Below are 20323 nucleotides of genomic sequence, written 5' to 3'. Positions count from 1 at the left end.
CCAATAAATTTAATTCTATCATTATAACCCCTCATAAATAATCCCATCATATAATAATGATAATTATTATTCTTATTCAAGAATAATAGTATTAATAATATTAATTAATATTTCAATAATAATAATAATAATAATAATAATAAAAAGATCTGGTAACGTTTGTTGAGGTGCGTGTGTGGCCCGCGTTACCGTTGAAAATTAAAAATTTCCAATACTCCGGCTAGGGCCGTGTTAAATTTTATCTGTTAAATGATTTTTGAAAGTAACAATACAATAATAGTACATTTTTTTTTATTTTTCTCAAAATCAATTTTTTTTTTTCGTTCGAGTTAAGGCAAGCTATAACTTTTGTTAGAATCAACGTAATGACTTCAAATTAGACTCAAAAAACGTGGTTTTCAAAACTCTATCGCCTCTCAAAGGGTTTATTCTGATTTCAATGGTCAATTTTTTTCTATTTTTGAAAAAAAAATTACAAAAATATTTCAAAATTTCTATTTTTTACAATTTTATAAAAACTATAATTTTTTTCGAAAAAAGTTTTGAGTAAAAGTTGTAGGATTTTACCACACATGCTTTTTAAGTCTTATACAAAGTATCTAGGACAATTTTGTCGAAAGTTAGAGCGTTTTTCAGAAATTACTCAAAAACTAGGAAAGCAATAACTTTTGATAAAATTGTAGTAGAGACTTCGTATTAGGCTCAAACAACGCATCTTTTGAAACTCCATCGCCCTTTATGAGAAAGAGCATTATGTGTTCAGTCACTTTTTTTTTTTTTTTTAAAAAAAACTAAATTTAGAAAAAAAAAAAATCGATTTTTTTAAATTTTTTATGAAGATTGTGATTCATAGATCAAAATTTTCTCGGAGAGGCGATAGATTTTTCGAGTACGCATGTTGTAAGCCTAATATGAGGTCTCTAACACCATTTCATCACGAGTTATTGTTTGCCTAAAAAATGAAAACGGCACAAGCCATAACTCAAAATGGAGTAGTCGCAGAGGTTTCATATTAGGCTTAAAATAATCGTTTTTCAAAATTCTATAACTTTTTCGAATAAATTTTTCCCGTACAAATAGTATTTTTCGTAAAAAAAAAAAAAAAAAAAAACACAATTTTTTTTTTTTTTATTTTTTGGAAAAAAAAATGGCCAAATAGGTAATGTTTTTTTTTATAAGGGGTGATAAAATTTCTAAATCCGCGTCTTTTAAGCCAAATCCGAAGTCTTTACGACAATTAGTTTAAAAGTTATACACGTTTTTTTTTTTTTTGGGGGATAAATCCAATACTGCGGCTGAGCCTATTCAAACAATTTTGCTAGAAAATTCAGAAATAAAGAAAAAGTTTCATGTAAAAAAAAAAAAAAATTTTTTTTTTTGTTAAATTATTAAATAAACAATTGAAATTTATAAATAAATAATTTAACAGAAAAATCAATTTTTTTTTTGTTTTGAAGACTAATTGCACTATTCAATTTATAAATATTAATATATATCGTTTCTAAAATAAATGCAAAGAAAATTGTTGAATAAAAAATTTTAAGTTTCTTATGATTTTACCAGACGAGATCTTAGAACGATTTTACCGAGCGACTTTCTCCGGCTGAGAAATTTTTTACGAAGGCTAGGGAACCACTGAACTTAGAAAGACTAATTGCACTATTCAATTTATAAATATTAATATATATCGTTTCTAAAATAAATGCAAAGAAAATTGTTGAATAAAAAATTTTAAGTTTCTTATGATTTTACCAGACGAGATCTTAGAACGATTTTACCGAGCGACTTTCTCCGGCTGAGAAATTTTTTACGAAGGCTAGGGAACCACTGAACTTAGAGAGTTCGTTCGTAGCTTAAAAGAAGCGCCTCTATAAATTCTTCAAAAACCATTATAAACTTTTCTCCTGTGAATAATATTTAAAAAAAAAAAAAATAAAATATCGATTTTCAGAAAATGTTTGTTTTTTTTCCAAATTTAATACCATCTAAACTATGAATCTGAGAGTATAAGTTACGAGGGTTGCTATGACCTTCGAAAATTCTCTATCATATTCTATTTCTTTGAAATGGATTAGCAACCATGTGAAAAAAAGACAGACGTTTATACAAAAATTTTTAATTGTTGCAAAAAACGGCGCCAGCAATAACTCGTAAAAAAAATCAAGGTAGAGACTTCGTTTTAGGCTCAAAAAATGCGTCTACAAAAACTCTAGAGCCCGCATTATGGACTTTTTCCGCCATAAGCAATAGTTTTCGAACCAAAAAAAAAAAAAACCTTGAAATTAAAAAATAAAAAAAAGACATTTTTTTTTTTTTCTCAAAATGTATGCATCATAGAGCAAAAATTTTTCGAAAAGATCGACTAGATCTTTCAGAGAAGCTTCTTTTGAGCCGAATACAAAGTCTTCATGTGGATAATAACTCCAAATACGGCGGTCCGAAAACAATCACAAGATAGCGCCAACAATAACTAGTAAAAAAATCAAGCTAGAGACTTCGTGTTAGGCTTAAAAAATGCGTTTTTGAAAACTCTATCGCCCGCATCATGGACTTTTTCTGCTCCGAACAATAGTTTTTGAAGCAGCCGAAATTTGAATGGCCGAATAGATAATGTTTTTTTTCATTAGGGGCGATCGAATTTCCAAAGCCGCTTCTTTTAAGCCAAATCCAAAGTCTTTACGACAATTAGTTCAAAAGTTATAAACGTTTTTTTTTTTGGGGGGATAAATCCAATACTGCGGCTGAGCCTTTCGGCTCCTAGCCTCCGTAATAATGATAATAAAAACTTTAAAAGTGCAGTAAATTGTAGTAAATGGTGTAGTCAAGGTGTAGTTATTGTAGTTATTATAAGGTGTAGCAGGTGTAGTGTCATGCTGTCACTAAATCTGGCCGTGAATAGCCCCTCGCTTTAAGTCTTTATCATAATACTCGATCAATATTGCCGTAACTCAGGAAGCCTGATCAAGTTTTTATCAAGATGACAACACAAATAATTGTACAACAAAGAAAAGAAATAATAATTAGTAAAAATTTTTTTTTTAATTTGTCAATTAAGTTTTGATCAAAACTTGATTTTAATTTCCACTCGGATAAAGAACTTGGTTTTTTCATCAGTAGCACCACAAAAAATTCTGGGACACGGGAATAGAAAATAACGTTATTGATATACGGGCTCTTTAATCAGCCTTAATACAAAAAGCAGATAGTTTTTATGATTTCTAAAAAGATTAAAAATTTTTCGAGAAATCTTACCAATTTGTGGAATCGTTGAAATCTTGAAAGATTCCTCTTTTTCATTAAATCATAGAAATTATGATGCAAAAGGTTTCACTGGGAAATCGTTTGTCCACCCAAAATACGACCGAATAGCCCTTCCGCAAAGAAACATAGAGATTGGATCACAACAAAGTAACCAGACGTAGTTGCATGATTATAATTCAGAATGTCAATTTGAAATCAATTGTTTCGGGAAGCATTTGTGGAAGAGAACATCTCATTTATATTTAAAACTCTTTTTCTAATCTCAACAATACTTGTTTCAGATCAAAGACAAAAAAGTAAAGGTGGAAGCAGCAGTTGTTGTTCAGCGTCATGCTGCATACTTTAAGCAGACTAAAATATTCAAGCTGGAACAGGGCTTCTAAAAAATTCAGAGCTGATGAATAATTGTTAGTTTTTGAAAGCTTATTAGCAGTGTAGCAAGTGGATTCGATAAATTTGATGTTTTTCGTCAATTTTTTTTCTTTCCATGTCTTAAAACACTCGAAATTGATTTGTAATCAGAATCACCATAGGCTTTTGAAAAATTCTGTTTTAAACTGATCAAGAAATTCTTACTTACGACTATAATAAATTTAATGTTCAACATAACTTAAAAAAAACTAAATTCAAAATATGAATCCAATATTATGTAATAATATTACGAAAAAGCCAAAATACTCGTCTATTTTTGTTTGTTTTACAAATTTTAAAAAACGTTAAAAAAATTTAAACAGTTGATTGAAGTTTTTTTATAATAATAAAACTTGTTTTGTGCAATGACTTCTTCATATTTGTGAATTTTTAAAATAATTCGTAATAAAATAAACAATCAAGTAAAGACAACATATGTACACTTAAAATGCGCCAATTATCAAAGCCTATTTTTTGTAACAGAAAAAAATTATCAATTTGATGGTGGGTATGTGATGTAAGATATTTACTGCAGTGCTTATAGTCTGAATCATGATTTACCTATTACACTGCTATCATAATTATGGTAAAACTGATGCAAAAGTGGAGGAATGAAAGTTTCTGAAACGAAATAAATTTTATGTAACGAAGCGGAAGAAATACATCATATATGACGACAGAACGAGAAAATAGTGTAAATTAGCAATGTTCATGCAAATGAGTATGATATATGAAAAATTTATGTTGTGATATGCAATTAGTAGATAATTATGATAATTATGCAGAATATTTAAATTATAAATATAAATGAATATATAACAATCTAACACTAAAACGAAAAAAATAGTATTACATTAAATTAAAAGCAGGAAATACAATTTTAAATTAAATAATCACATAAAAAAGAACGGAAAAGTGGCTACGACAGAAAATCGAATGAGCATTAACATAAGCTAACTTTTATGATATTATAATTCAATAAAAAATGAGAAATACATCTTGTCAACTACTTTATATTGTCTTAAACCTAGTCTTTATGTTTTATCCGTTAGCTGCTCAAGAAAAATAAATTACTTAAAGCGTTACCAGTGCTTGTAGAAAATGATGAACTATTGATGAAATTTTTGTAGTAACTTCTTGAAATAACAATACACAATCTTGAATTTTTTCTTAATTTTGTTGTAACTAGATATTTTTTAATTAATTGTTAAAGTTGACTACTTTTTTAGAGGTCAAGCATAGGGTTTTATAGAGAGCCAAATTTAGTTTTCCATTACCTGGTTAACCATTTCAAGAAAAATATTAACACATTTACCAAAAACTAGAGATTTATATATATATATATATATATAAAAGAAAAATAAGGAAATTTTTGATATAAAAATTAATATGGCTTTGAGACCTTATCATTCTACAATAACAGTTTAAAAGTGAAAAAACTCCAATAGCGAATATTTTGCGTCTTGAAAAACTTTGTGGGCTTTTTCCGCTATCTTCAATAGTTTTTGAGAAAAAAAAAAAAACTTTAAAATAGAAAAAAAAAATCAAATATTTATTTGTTTTTCTCAAAACCTATCCAAGGCCGAAAAAATAACCACATTTCCCATAACAGAGCTTTTCAAGAACTTTTAATTGAGCCTAATAAAATGTTTTTATCTTCATTATCCTTGAAGTTATAGCGTTTTCAATTAATTTCTCAACAATTTCGAAAAATTAGACAATGAATAACTCAACGTAGAATCGGAATAGAGGCTTTATTTTAAGCTCATATTTTGCGAACAACTAGTTAACATGACTTGGCAACAACGTGTTGTATGAGTAATATATACATATATGTACTCACATATTTTCGCAAACTCAATAGCATTGTCCACACAAACTATATCACTTTCTACAATTTTTTAAAAATAATTAAAAATGTTTTCGATGAAAATTTAAATTATTGTTCATCAGATATTATGTTGCCATTTTGAATTGTTGATTATTTAAAAATTTATAACAATATTTTTCATGTTTTTCGATAGAGTTTTTTTTTCGATTATTAGAAAGCCAAAGAACAAAGTTTAGACTTAAAAAAAATCATATTTTTTTGCGTACACGGTATAAGAGATCTTTAGCATTTATGGTACATTCTAACTGTGCATACACAAGGCCGTTTTATTATTTTCAAATTACTTGGGAATCACTACTTTGATATACATATAATAGACTGGTGGTTTTTGAAAATTTATCTATAACTGTTAAGTATGTAAATGTTGATCCAAAAAATAGAAAATTAAAAATGAGATTAGTTTGCAAATTAAAAACAATTATTATTAATCAAATAAAAATGTTATTTATCTTAATAGTGGTGTTGTATAACATCAGAGAAATCAGCAGCACCATGTTAAGATATATTGAGAATAAATTTATTGATTTTGTGGCTGTGGCATAATTTAAATTGACTCAAAAGACAATTAAAAGAAAGATGATTATAAATTAGGATTACAACAATAATTGATGAAAGAAAATATATTACCTAGTTTAAGTCACCTTACAAGATGATATACAAGATGAAGCCATTAGCTTCTGATGCTTTGGGATTGATTGGCTGTGATAGTTATAGACGGTGGGTAGATGGCGAAAAACTGAACAGAACCATAAGGAACAAATATACGTTCAATGGTAGTCCTTGAGACCCAGCATTCCAATTCAGAGGGGAAAATAAATTTTACACTTTAGGGCTTTTTTTCCGATGGCGGCGCTTGAAAAACTTCTTGTCAAACCTCTATGCTGAATGTAATTCATGACTAGAGAGCTCATTTTTTCTGTGTTACGTTGGAGTTCACATCGATCATATGTATATGATTATGAGTTATGACTTATGTATGTCTATTGTGAATAATTGGAGCGATTAGAGCCATACTGACTCAAGCTCGAAAATAAAATTTGGAAGAAATAATAAAAGAGTATAAGAGAAAGCAATATTAATATGAACTTCGAAAAAAAAACTTGTTTTGGTAACCTATCATTATGAATATATTTATTAATTTTTTTTCTTTTGTAGAAAGACAATTTATAATTTGTTTCATTGCATTATTTTGAAATATGTAAGTTCCCTAAAATAATTTAAATAAAGTTCTGTCATCTAACGTATCAAATGGATTGGATACTTTACTAATCATATTATTTCTTCTCATATTATAAATACGTAATATTCTATGTTTATCTTCTTCTTCTTGTTCTTCTACATTATTCAAGTGGGCTCCAACAATAGCAAACACATGATAAACCAAGTACAATGACAGTTTACGCACACCTTTGTTGTTTATAAATGGTCGTATATGGTGTATATGATCGATGTGAACTCCAACGTAACACAGAAAAAATGAGCTCTCTAGTCATGAATTACATTTAACATAGAGGTTTGACAAGAAGTTTTCCAAGCGCCGCCATCGGAAAAAAAGGCCCTAAAGTGTAAAATTTATTTTGCCTTGTGAATTGGACCGCAGAACACGTTGCACCTATTGGCTACCGTTTTAATTGTCTCCCGTCCACAGGTAAACCAGGTAAAAAATTGATAATTTAAACAACTCTTTCACACATAATTTTTTATCAAATACTTTTAATTTTATTATATTCATTTAATTTTAAAATGGCCGCTTAATTAATTGTCACCCGACCGAGATATTAATTTTTGAAAATTAAAAAAAACACGAATTTTTTTCAATGTATTTTAAATATAAAAAACAAATGGCTACCAAAAAAATAATTGTTAAAGTGGTTAAAAAAATTTTTAAAAATTAAATTGAATTGTAGAGTAATGTGGGGGCTGAGCGGTATGGGGATTACAGAGCGGCGCCAAAATAATAGAGTGGTGGGGAGTTTTTTATCTTTCTTTTCTCAATAGTTTTCGTTTTCTAATATAAACTCCAAGCTGACTGCCAAACTCCCCACCACTCTATTATTCTCGTGCCACTCTATCATCTCCATACCAGTCAGCCCCCTCATTACGCTACAATTCAAATTTTATCATTTAATTAAATGAACCTCGGAATTATTTAAGTGTACCCCGGAAATCTTCTAGTGTTTACACAGAAAAAATGCGTTGTTGTTTATCTATTCCGTTTTTATGCCGCCACCCCGGAAATTCCGTTAAAAATATCACGTAAAAATTCTAGTGTACATACACTGAAAAAAAAAATTACTTAATAAGTAATTAGCTGATTCAAAAAAAAAAAAAAAGAAAAAAAAGTGATTTGTTAAATAATTTTTTTCAATAATTTTTTGATAATGTTTCTTGATCACTTTTTGATCAAAAATCTTGATCAAGCCTTGATCCATTTTTGCGTTACGTTTTGATCAATTCTTGAACAGGTAGCTTGATCAAGTCTTGACCAGGTACCTTGATCAAGTCTTGATCCATTTTTGCGTTACGTTTTGATCAATTCTTGATCAAGTTGTCTGATCAAGTTTTGATCATATCCTGAACTAATTTTTTACTCGGGTAGGGAAAAATATAGGTTAATTCTGATATCTAAACAGTCATAATTGAGGGTCCGGATGCAATAACGACCTGCACGCTCGAAAAACGGTAGAAGTATTGTCCAATGGCTTGGACAATTCTTAATTTTCAAAGTCGTCAAAAAAAAAATTAAAAAATATAGGCATGTAGGAAAAGTTAAAAGAAAAATATATTGCTTTTATGGTTTTTTTTTTTTTTAATTATTTTAATTGAAAAAAATTAATTAAGAAAATTATTCCATCTCTGATTTTTTTCATTTTTCAATAATAATACGAGTATATCTCTTTTGTTTATCAATAAAAACTCTTGAAATTTTACATATATATATATTTATTAACAAAGAATAATAAAAAAAAAAAATTTTTAGAAAATAATGATATTATTTATTTATATTATTTATTTGATTTGTGTCAATAGAAAATTGAATCTTCTTATCTTTGACTCAACCGTTTAGCGAAGAAATTTGAAAATTTTAATAACTTCCAGCGTAAAAAATGTTTATTTATATATGTAGAATATATTTCTAAAATTTTAAAAATTTAAATTAATAATTAAAAAAGTTATTGAGTTAACAACAATAGAGCGCGCTCACGTTTGACACGCATATCGAAGGTTCTAATATGGGTGATGGCAAGTCGCTGTTTTGTTGCGCGCGTAATAATTAATGCGACCGCGCTCCATTGTTATTAACTCAATAACTTTTTTAATTATTAATTTAAATTTTTGAAATTTTAGAAATATATTCTACATATATAAATAAACATTTTTTACGCTGGAAGTTATTAAAATTTTCAAATTTCTTCGCTAAACGGTTGAGTCAAAGATAAGAAGATTCAATTTTCTATTGACACAAATCAAATAAATAATATAAATAAATAATATCATTATTTTCTAAAAATTTTTTTTTAGAAAACATAAGTCAGGGAATGCCACTGACAGATATCTGAAACTTTAACAACATACGAGCAACTTTTTCTGGAATATAGAATTTGTCTTTAATAATCAGAATTTCAGACATGATGTCAGACATCTTTTTACAGCTCATTGTTAGTCAGAGTTAACTAGTTGTATATAAAAATGTATATTTTAAGTAAAACTTTCAATGTAATTATTATTTGTTACATGAATATGCTCTAAAAAATTTCAATATTTAACTATAGTATATACTGAAATGCAGATATGTTTTAAAAAAAAATTGGGCATGGGAACTGCGAATAACAAAAATTATGATAACTGTCAGAGTCGTAGAAATATTTAGTTATCTCTCAGAATTATAGCGAAATTGTCTCATAATATTTTTCAACTGACAATCACCCAATTCCGGTGGTGATAAATACAAATATTCTGATGTAACATAAAATTTTGATGCAATATATGTATAATTGTTCGATTATTTGAACGACAAAAGTTTTAGTTTTCACAAATCCGGTTATTCAAAATCCATCCGCCAATTGGTGCCTACTCTTGTAAACTTTGTTCTAAAAGTTATCCTCGATTGATAGGTTTTTAAGTCACCTAAAAATTAAACATTTAACAGTATTAAGTGACATGAATTTAAACGTTTTACCAGAATTAATTGTAGGTGAGATTGAAAATGATAAAATGTTTTCTCAGGTTATGTAAAGCGTAAACACCATAGTGGAATACATTCTAATTTCGAAAATTATTCAAGTCAATCGAGCCCGACAAAATGAATAAAACAATCGTCAAACCAATCATCTTCATATATATTTAATGGTGAGAAAATTGGCGAAATAATTCGAGAAGCTTCGTTTAATTCTGCCATCAATTTATGTGCTTACATTAAAATATATTGATTCGGCTAATAAAGCATATAATGTCGTTTCCAGTGTGTCACAAATTGTTGAATCATGCAATAAAAATTTGGGTCTAGATCATTAATTTTTTTCAAGAATATCATCTGAAGAGCATTTTTATATTCCATTTGCCACTATCACTCTGACATTTAGGTCTTCATTGAATGACCCGTGCAGCAAATCTGTGACTACTGCTGAGTCGGAAATCAAAATTCAAAAACTGTCAATGGCAAAAGTTTTAAAAATTTATTTGTCACGTCCACAAATTTTTATGGCGATCATGAAATATATAAAAAAGTGTAAAGAAGAAAAAAAAATAATGTCTGTATATCCAAGTTCAGTATGGAAAAGTATTGAAGAAAAATTTTGTGGAGAAAAAGTGTTACCTTTGCTACTCTATAGTGACGATTTTAAAGTAAACGACCCATGTGGTGGTCACCAAGGTATTGGTAATGCATATGCATTTGTTATATTTCAAATCCTTGATATGGCACATAGATGTAAAGTTGAATTATCAGGACAATATATTGGTAAATTTCAATGTAAAATTGGTTATGGTAAAGCAACACCAACAACAAGAATATGGGTTAGTGGTTTAGGTCCTTGGGCATCTGTACTACAACTTGAACGTGAATTTGATCGTTTCGGTGAAATTAAAAAAATTGATTATATCAAAGGTGATAGTAATGGTTATATATTATATGATTCAATTAATGCTGCACAAGCTGCTGTTAAAGAAATGCGTGGTTTTCCACTTGGTGGTGCTGAGCGTTGATTAAGAGTTGATTTTGCTGATGTTACACCTGGTTTTGGTTTTAAACCACGTCCATTTTCAGAAGAAAATTCACCAGCTGAATTTCGTCCAAGACCAACTGCTGAATATGAACCATATCCAACTGAACCACCAGAATTTAGTGGCTATGTACCAAGAGGTTTTAGTGGTAGAGGTGGTTCTGGACCATGGCATGATCGTCGTGGTAGTGGTAGAAATGGTAGTGGACCATATGGTGGTGGTTGTGGTGGTGCATATCCAGATAATTATGTTAGAGATGAACCTGATTGGCCAACAATTTCATTTAACTGATGGTGATACTGTTATTATTGAAGCACTTATGATGATAATTCATTATTAAGAAAATTTATAACTATAGTATAAAAAAACAGTAAGATATTGATTCATTTATTATTACTGTTTTAGTTTATTTTTTTATCATTATTTAAATAATAATTAATGTCTCTTTAATGACAAGTTGAAATGACATGTTTTATTTTTAATAGTATGATGAACAATTATTTTAGTATTTTATTGTTTTAGTTTATTCTTTTATTATTATTTAAATAATAATTAATGTCTCTTTAATGACAAGTTGAAAATTTGGAGACATGTTTTATCAAATTAAATAATGATTTTTATACATCACTAATTATGAAAAATCAAAAAAACAATTAATAATTGATAAAGAAAAAATGAAAATGTTTTGCTTCTTTTTTTTTTTTTTTTTTGTTTTTTGCTTAATATGCAACAGAAGAAAATATCTATTTTTTCATTTCAAGTTACTTTTAGAATTTTTTTTTTAAGAATAGATAATTATTAAGTCTATTTAAAAACTTTTAATAATAAAAAATTAAACAATAAAAAAAAAAGAACATAGTCGTTAAAGTTTTTTAGTTTTCCTGCTTCAACAAATTCTCAAATGGAAATTAAAATGATTTTGTTATTAAATTAACTTACTGAGTCATGTTATAAATTATTAGAGATAACTTATTCATTGTTGGTATGTGTTATCGAACATGAGAAAGCTCGTTTGTCAATCTTCTCACTGACACTTGTAACGATTCTCGTTGCCTTAAAGGCTAAGCCACATAGACAACGGTTCGACTCTTCAACTAGCGACATCATCAACATCAAGTCACATTAGAATAGGGCAAATCCCCCCCCCTCTTTTTGATTTGTAAAATTGAGTAAAATAATTAGTGAGTGAAAACTCGCTCTCTTGTCTTTGAGACGTCAGACTGACTGGACCTCTGTTTTAACCAGTCGTCTGGCGACGGTGAGTTTGAGGTTATTTTTGTATGTTGAACATGGTGGATCAACCACCATGTGTTACCTTTTGTTCAGCTTTGATTTTGGTGGTCAACTCAAGGCGGATCCTCGAGTTGATTATGATACTTTTCGATACTTTTGATAATTAGAATTAGTTTGTTTATTAATTAATAATTAATATTTTGTTGGACGTGGTCCACTTTAGAATAGGATTTTTGAGATAAATATGGATTAGTTTATTTTGTATTTGAGTTACGTTGGCTAAATGAGTTACGTTGATAATTGAGTTTGTTTGATAAATAAATATAAAGTAAATGAATTAATTGTGTTTCTTTTGTTATTATTTTGGCGTCTTTATTAATTATTATTTTCAGGTAAAATAATTGTAACAGCTTTATCCGGCCCTTCTACCAAAACCCACACACTGAGCGACCCTGCGGCTTTCCTCTATATTGCTTGTTTTGGTTGTTTTATTCATTTGTTTGATTGTATTTTGTCCAGGTATGAATGTGTTTTGAGCGCGAGAGTATGTTATGCCTTTTTCGGGTTTTAAGGTGATTTGAAAACCCCTGATTTTAATTATTACGTTTTTGGATACAAATTATTATTATTATTATGTTGGATTTATTGGTTTTTAGCTTTGTTTATTTCTCATGGATAATTTACAGGTAAAATGGCGGTAACAAGCGGTCTGAGAAGATAACTGGCAGAAATGTCATGTTACACACTAAAATCAGTAATTTTCATTTCAATTAATCTTCTTATAGAAATTTATATTTCTAATATTATTTAATTCAATAAAAAAATAGCAAATTTAATCAATGAATTTAAACAATTGATTAAAATAAAAATACAAAGCTTTTTTTTTGTTTATGAATAACTAAACTGAGTAATTAGTTGTAAACCAAATTGTGCTCAATTTTTAATTGAGGAAAACAAAAACATATGAATTTACAGACTTATTTTAAGATATTTGTTGAAGTCGTTGAATTAAAAAAAGAAAATACATTAGACTTGGTTGTTTTGCATAAATCGAACTCTGGTCATTTCCCCTGGTGTACGACAGAATGGACAACGTGGATTTTGACCATTTACTTGTTGTTCTTGTTGAACACATGTTTCACATATTTGTAAATGATGACAATTTTCATTCAAATGAGAAATTGAGTTTTCTCGGCATATTTGACATTGCCAATCCCATCCATTACCATCAACATTACCAGTTGGTAAATAAACTTTTACAAAGTTGGTTGCCCGAGTGTTACAAGATGGACATTGTAAATTTGGTAGTATATGTGAGCGAACACGATCTCTTAAGTTTATTGAACATTCTTGGCACATGCAGACACAAAACATGTCTGCAAAGCATGTTGACATTTCGATCGTGACAAGAAATACATTTAAAGTCCCATGGATTACCTTCAATCCTTCCTTCTTCTTCTTCTTCTTCATCTTCTTGTTCTTCACCATTTTGATTTTCTCTATTATTTAAAAAGAGATGATCAACATTGATCAAAAGTGGCTCTGCAGCTTCATTACCAGGATCACGTGCTTGTGCACGTGCTTCTGCTTGTTCTTCTACATTTAATTGTACCATTTCATAAAAATTGTGTTCAGCTAACAGTTCTTGTTGATTCATTTGATGATTTATCACAACTACCTCATCACCATCGTCATGTATGATTGGATTTAAAGCTGTTAGAATATTTCGTTGATATTCTTTTTGAAATATCATAATATTACAGCAGAATTGATTAAAGATGGTGCAACAGTTAAAAATCGTGAATTTCTTATTTTTCCATTCAACAAATTCATTTGAAGTTTTCTGATGTTGCCCATATTTTTAGCAAACAATGAGGAAACAGTTGGAGACATTGTAATATTTGTAATTGCTACTGGATTATTTGTTAATAATTTATTCAAGTCTTTGGATGATGAGCTAATTACTTTTATTCCATGATCTGGAAAAATAATGCAAAAAATATTATTATTAAAAAATGTACATGAAGCAAATAATTTTAAAAAAATTATAAAAATTATTTACAGTAAAAATCCCAAAATGAACAATTCTGATTTGCATCTGGATCAATTAAATTTGATAATTTTCTGGCACTCATCATTGGCTGATTGGTCATTAAATTTTTTTTATTATAGAATGATAAATTTTGTAGTGTCAAATCATTAATAAAAACGCTTTATCAAGATGGTTACAATTATAAAAAAAATCAACTTATAATGGCATAGAGTAAGTATATTATTTATCTTATTATTTAGTGTTTATTATTACTCACCTTGTCTATTCATTGATGTCTATAATATGTTTATAATTAACTATTTTTTCACAGCACATATGTATGTAATAACACAATGTTGGCTTGTAAAGCCAGAGGAAATTTAATTAATGGTAGAATAGATTTTAAAAAAAATCATAACCATGGAGTTGAACCTGAAAATGTTGAGTACCAGCAGTGTGAAAAGTTTAAAGATGATTTATGGTTGGAGACTGTGACAATAGAAGATTCATTAAGGATCATATGGGATCATGTTGCTTTACTGTAAATTATTATTTATTATTATTATTATTCGTTCGTTTTAATTTAGGAACCTTGAAGCTGCTATAATCTTGCGTTTTGCATCAATTGAAAGGCAAATGAGTCGATGGCATCGACAAAACCATTCACAAAATCCAAATTCACTATTGCATTATGATGAGTTAATAAATATGGAACAGTGGCAAAGATACCGAGTATATAACAATGGTGAGATACATGTGCATACAATTGTTGTGGATGAAACAAGATCAGTCACAATTTTTGGTGACATACAATTACTGGCTAAATTTTAAACATAATTTTTTTATTGAAGAATTTTTGTTTTGCCTCTGAAATAGTTTTATATTTCAATTTATTTAAAAATTAATAACTGGAGCTAATACTTAATTATTTTTTCTATTCATACAGGCAATTATAAAACGTTTAAAAGCTAAAGGTAAACGTTGGATGAGGAATTTAAGTAGATCAAACATACATCTAGCCTTTTACAGAAAATTACTTGGGTTGGATCTTTTCCAGCAAATGATATTGAACAATCATTCAATTGGATAATTCGTAATACTGCACCAGATACACTTGCTTTTTTTGGAAATGATTTTTTCGATTACTATCGTAATTATTGGTTAAATCGAGTAGACAGATTTTTGGTTCATAATCAAATATATCGTACAAGTAATTTCATCGAAGCTTATCATCGAGTTTTAAGCATTCGCTTTGGTATTCATCCTGGTTTATGGGCATTTACTGGTAATTATTTCATTTATTTGTTTATTTATTACCTTGATGGAAAAAAAATTTTCCGGATTTCAACGCTAAAACTTGGTATTTGATTAACTTTTATGTTGTTAATAATAATAAATTTTAAATTTTTCAATATCCATAATACTAATTATTTAATAACAACTTTATTTATTTATTAAAATATTAATTATTGAGGTGTAAAAAAAAAAATAAACATATCTCGATTTTTTAAAAATCAATATTACATAATTATTCATTTTTTTTTTTTTTATTTATTAGTTATTTTATTTGAAAAGAAAACTTTTTTTTTTTTAGCAAAATTAAAAAGTCTTCAAGCAATGATTCGAGTCGAAATATCATCATTAAATCGAGGGATTTAAGTAAGACGTACTGTTCGTCAAGAATATATTAATCGTGTTCAAGTAATTCAGCGAATGTGGGAATTATGTGGAAATGGATCCCTTAACATGGCACGTTTTTTCTCATGCACCAATCATGTGTCAGCATCATTTGGAAACGATATATTATTCAATGATCCTGACCAAGTTAACTTGTTTTTAACTCTTGCTGTGCATAATAGAGATATTAAAAATTTTTAAATATTTTATTTTCTTTAAAAATCAATTGCACATACACTAATAATGATAAAAACATATATTTTTTTTCAAGCTATTCAACCACAAAATATTGATGATCAAGTCGTTATCATCCCTGAGCTGGATGATCAATTACCCATTCCAATATTCCGAAGAGATATTAATAGAGAAGAAAATCTTCAAATTTATATTCGTAAGTTGGCCTTATTGAGCATTTTATTATTTAAAATCAATTTTTTAGTTATGCATAAATTAATTTGTTCAACACGTAAAATATTTTTATTCAGTTGGAAATATTGCACTTTCTTTGTGCCCACGCTGCAATCATTCAATACTAAATGTTGTTTCTTTGCCATGTCGTCATTGGTTTGCTTGCACAACATGTACAACTGCTCTGGCCTTGGAAGCATTTGGCCCTCCTCGTGCACAGATATTTTGAACGTTTGTAATAACGAGTGCTTTGTTTTTAAGACAATCCAGATCTCATTAAAAATAAATATTGGTACTTAATATATTCATTTATTAATGAATTGCAATGTAATTTATGTACAAATGTATTTAATGATGAACATATTAAATGGCATAAAGAAGATTTATCAATAAGTGATGTTGTAAGAGAGCCACCAGATGCTATGTGTGATATTTGTGGTAAATATTATTCATCAATTAAATCATTAACAAAGCATAAAAAATTACATAAAACAAATCCAGCAAATATAAAATTTACATCAGTTAAAATACCACTAATAACAGCATCATTTCCATGTTCAATATGTAAAAAAGTATTTAATGATGAAAATTCAATGAAAAAACCAAAGCTGGTGCACATTATTGAAAGAACAATTGCATCATCAGCAACATTAGCAACATCACCATTATCAGTAGCAACACCGTCACCAAAAAAATCATCAACAAAAAGTGATGACTCCGAAATATGTCCAAAAAAACCAAAACTTGATTTTGATATTATTAGAAAAGAATGTAATTTAGGTAAACCATCTGGTAGTAGTATTGGTACACTAAACACATCTAAAAAGCAGTAACATGTGGTATTTGTAAAAAATTAATACCAACAATGAATTCATTATATAAACATTGTTCAAATGTACATAAAATAACATCAAAATCACCAATAAAAAATTAAAAAACTGATGATACTAATGATGATAATGGTGATGGTGGTAGTGTTCTCTATTCCATTAGAATTATACTGTTCATTTCTTATTTTTTAAATATATATGAAGTATATTAAAAAAAATTTGATAGCCTTTAATTATTAATGAAAAATGTAATTTAAAAAAAAGAGATGTAAAATGCTATCATGAAATAAAATGCATGACAGTTTAATTAAAAACAAAAAAAATATTAACTTTAAATAACATTATATATTTTTTATAACTATTATATTTTACCATATGTTGTTTTTTTTTTTTTTTTTTTTATGTAACAATTGAGGGTCCGGATGCAATAACGACCTGCACGCTTGAAAAACAGTAAAAGTATTGTCCAACGGATCGGACAATTCTTAATTTTCAAAGTCGTCAAAAAAAAAAAAAAAAAATATAGGCATGTAGAGGACGTTAAAAAAAAATTATTTTACTTTTATAGTTTTTTTTTTTTTTTAATTATTTTAATTGTAAAAAATAAATTAAAAAAACTAATCCATCTCCAATTTTATTTTTTTTTTAATAATAATATGAATATATCTTTTTTGTTTATCTATAGAAAACCTTGAAATTTTACCTACACATATATTTATTGACATAGAATATTGTAAGAAAGAAAAATTTTATAAATAATGATATTATTTATTTATATTATTTATTTGATTTGTGTCAATAGAAAATTAAGACTTCCCAACTTTGACTCTACCGTTTAGCGAAAAAATTTTTGAATTTTAATAACTTCCAGCGTAAAAAATGTTTATTTATATGTTTAAAATTCATTTCTAAAATTTCATAAATTTAAATTAACAATTAAAAAAGTTATCAAGTTAACAACAATAGAGCGCGGTCCCGTTGAATACGCGCATATAGAAGTTTCCAATATACAAGTGATGGTAAGTCACTGTTTTGTTGCGCGCGTAATAATAATTATTATTTATCATAGTTTTTTCAATATATTATTTAAGAAAATAAGTTTATTAATTATAAACAAATAAATTTTTCAAAAAATTGAAAAAATAAAAATTTTAAATACATACAACGTAACCATTCAGGTATACATACATGAATCTGAAAAAGACAAAATATAAAAGAAAATAAAAATTCGAGAATATTTTTTTTTATAAAATAATAAGAATAATATTTGATGAAATAAACTCGAGAAAAAAACAAAAGATACTCGATGCTTACTTGTTTTCTTTGATTTTGTTTACATTTACAATATATTATCACAATTTTTTAGTCTTCAAAAAGAACAGTCGTGTTTTAGTAATTTTTTTTAAGTAAAATTAAAACTACTGTTTTATTCAATATCAAATTAATTAAAACATAATAATACTAAAGTGATTATTTTTTAATTATGTGTGATACAACGTCAAGTAGAAAAAGAATCAGAAATGAGCAAAGTTGGGATAGAAATAAAAAAAAAAAAGATAAAAACGAGGTAATGACTAGTTCAATAGTGATTTTTGATTAACAAATCATCAGTTAATTTTTTGTTGTAAATTTATAAATGTTTGACTATAACTTACGTTATTTATATGTCAAGATTAAAAAATCTTTTTAATACTAATTTATTGTAGGGGAAGCAGTATGTCAATGTATCAAAGAAAATCATTCAAGCTAAATACCTCGTACCTGTCGAGTCTTGTTGTACGGAAAAGTGTTATAAAAAAATTGAAATATCTGAACAAGAAAAATGTTTCAATTCGTTTTGGAAACTTGGTGAATATAAGTCTCAAATCATTTTTTTGAGTAGTTTAATGTTGAGAAAGGCACCAAATCAGCAAGCACAAACTCCAAACAAGATCGTGACATGGAATTATTTTTTTCGTACAACTTTTAATACAATACCTGTCTGTCAAAAATTTTTATGTACTTTTTTTCAAATAAGTCACTCGAGATTTAAATCAATTCAAAATAAATTAAAAAATAATGAGTCATTAGAAGATAATAGGGGAAAACATGATAACCACGTCTTGTGCTTATCACCAGAAATTAAAAAAATTATTCATGAACATTGTTTATCCATCCCACATTCAGAATCACATTATAGTAGAGAAAAATGTAATTTACTAATTTTTGACCACCCTAACTTGACACTAGTCATTTTATATAATTTATTTATTAAATATTATTACGAAAAAACTGGTAAATCAACACCTCCCTTATCTGAGTCAACGTACGACAAATATTTTAATCATCATCTCAATTTTACGTTTTCAAAACCACGCACTGATGTTTGTAATTTTTGTTTTGAAAATAAAAACAATACTTGTGAAAATTTAGAATGGGAAAAACATAAAGAAAGCGTAGTTTATCACAAAGATTTAAAAGAAAAAATGATAAAAGAGGAGAATGTTTTGTGTTTAGAGTTTGACTTTGGTCAAAACTTACCACTACCTAAATTACCAGTAAGTGAGCAATTTTATCGTAGGCTCATTTGGTTACATATTTTTAATGTACATGTTTTTGGTACACATAAAAGAAGCTATATGTATTTATCTATAGAGGGAAAATTTAAAAAAGGTAGCAGTACAGTATGTAACTTTTTATTTGATTCAATTAAGCGAGAATTAGATTTGGATTATTATGATAAAATTTATCTTTTTTCTGATGGCTGTGGAGGGCAAAATAAAAATTATTTGGTTTTTTCTTTTTTGTCTTTACTTTCTCAAAAATTACAAATAGAAATTGTACACTTGTTTCCGGTTCGTGGTCATTCTTACTGCTCATGTGATCGCAATTTCGGGATGTATGGAAAAAAAAAAAAAAATATTGAGGTAATTGAAACTATTGCAGATTATGTTGAAATAATTAAGAGTGCCCGAGATCCACCATTTAATATTATTCTAGATAAAGATATTGTTATGAATGATTTTGAAATACTCATCCCTGAAAAGATGAATATTCCTAAAGATGTACATATCAGGAAAGCTCAGAAAATGGTATTTTTTCCTAACGGTGAAGTTGAAATTTTTGATAATTACTCTAATGAGTCACCTAGACGATTTGTTTTTCGAGCTGATATAAATTTTGATGATTTATTAAAAACAGAGCTTGCACAGCCAATTGGAATATCAAAAGAAAAAATAAAAGATGTTAAAACTTTACTGCGTTATTTATCTCCTGAAGGACAACAATTTTATAATGAATTATTTTCAAATGTAATAACAAAAGCACCAAAGGAAACAAAGTAAATTGAATAATTTTTTTGATTTGATAATATAAATA

The 20323-nt window shown here is 27.6% G+C and overlaps 2 protein-coding genes across 3 annotated transcripts in view; both read left to right on the top strand.

The window, feature by feature from the left end:
- Window positions 1-4846, top strand: part of LOC122859582 (ubiquitin-like protein 3) — a 78541-nt gene extending 73695 nt beyond the window's left edge. For both annotated transcript variants that reach the window (XM_044163255.1, XM_044163254.1), the window contains one exon: window positions 3543-4846. In XM_044163255.1, the coding sequence (XP_044019190.1) occupies window positions 3543-3607 (65 nt within the window). In that variant the 3' untranslated portion in view covers window positions 3608-4846. The remainder of the gene's footprint in view (window positions 1-3542) is intronic.
- A 9558-nt stretch (window positions 4847-14404) lies between these two features.
- Window positions 14405-16383, top strand: LOC122859892. Its single transcript, XM_044163574.1, has 6 exons — window positions 14405-14592; window positions 14639-14870; window positions 15054-15336; window positions 15712-15926; window positions 15957-16119; window positions 16214-16383. The coding sequence occupies exons 1-6, from the start codon at window positions 14405-14407 to the stop codon at window positions 16363-16365; spliced, it is 1233 nt and encodes a 410-aa protein (XP_044019509.1). The 3' UTR covers window positions 16366-16383.
- The last annotated feature ends 3940 nt before the right edge of the window (window positions 16384-20323 follow it).

This window comes from Aphidius gifuensis, linkage group LG6, assembly GCF_014905175.1.
Source record: "Aphidius gifuensis isolate YNYX2018 linkage group LG6, ASM1490517v1, whole genome shotgun sequence".
In the NCBI taxonomy this organism is placed as follows: domain Eukaryota; kingdom Metazoa; phylum Arthropoda; class Insecta; order Hymenoptera; family Braconidae; genus Aphidius; species Aphidius gifuensis.
This window is presented reverse-complemented; position numbering and strand designations above follow the sequence as displayed.

Bases quoted from the DNA above. Each gene is read 5' to 3' on its own strand.
- LOC122859892 (XM_044163574.1), top strand. From the start codon at position 14,405: ATGTTGGCTTGTAAAGCCAGAGGAAATTTAATTAATGGTAGAATAGAT. The intron at 14,871-15,053 runs GCTAAATTTTAA...GAATTTAAGTAG, and splicing joins TTGGTGACATACAATTACTG to ATCAAACATACATCTAGCCT. The intron at 16,120-16,213 runs GTAAGTTGGCCT...ATTTTTATTCAG, and splicing joins AAATCTTCAAATTTATATTC to TTGGAAATATTGCACTTTCT.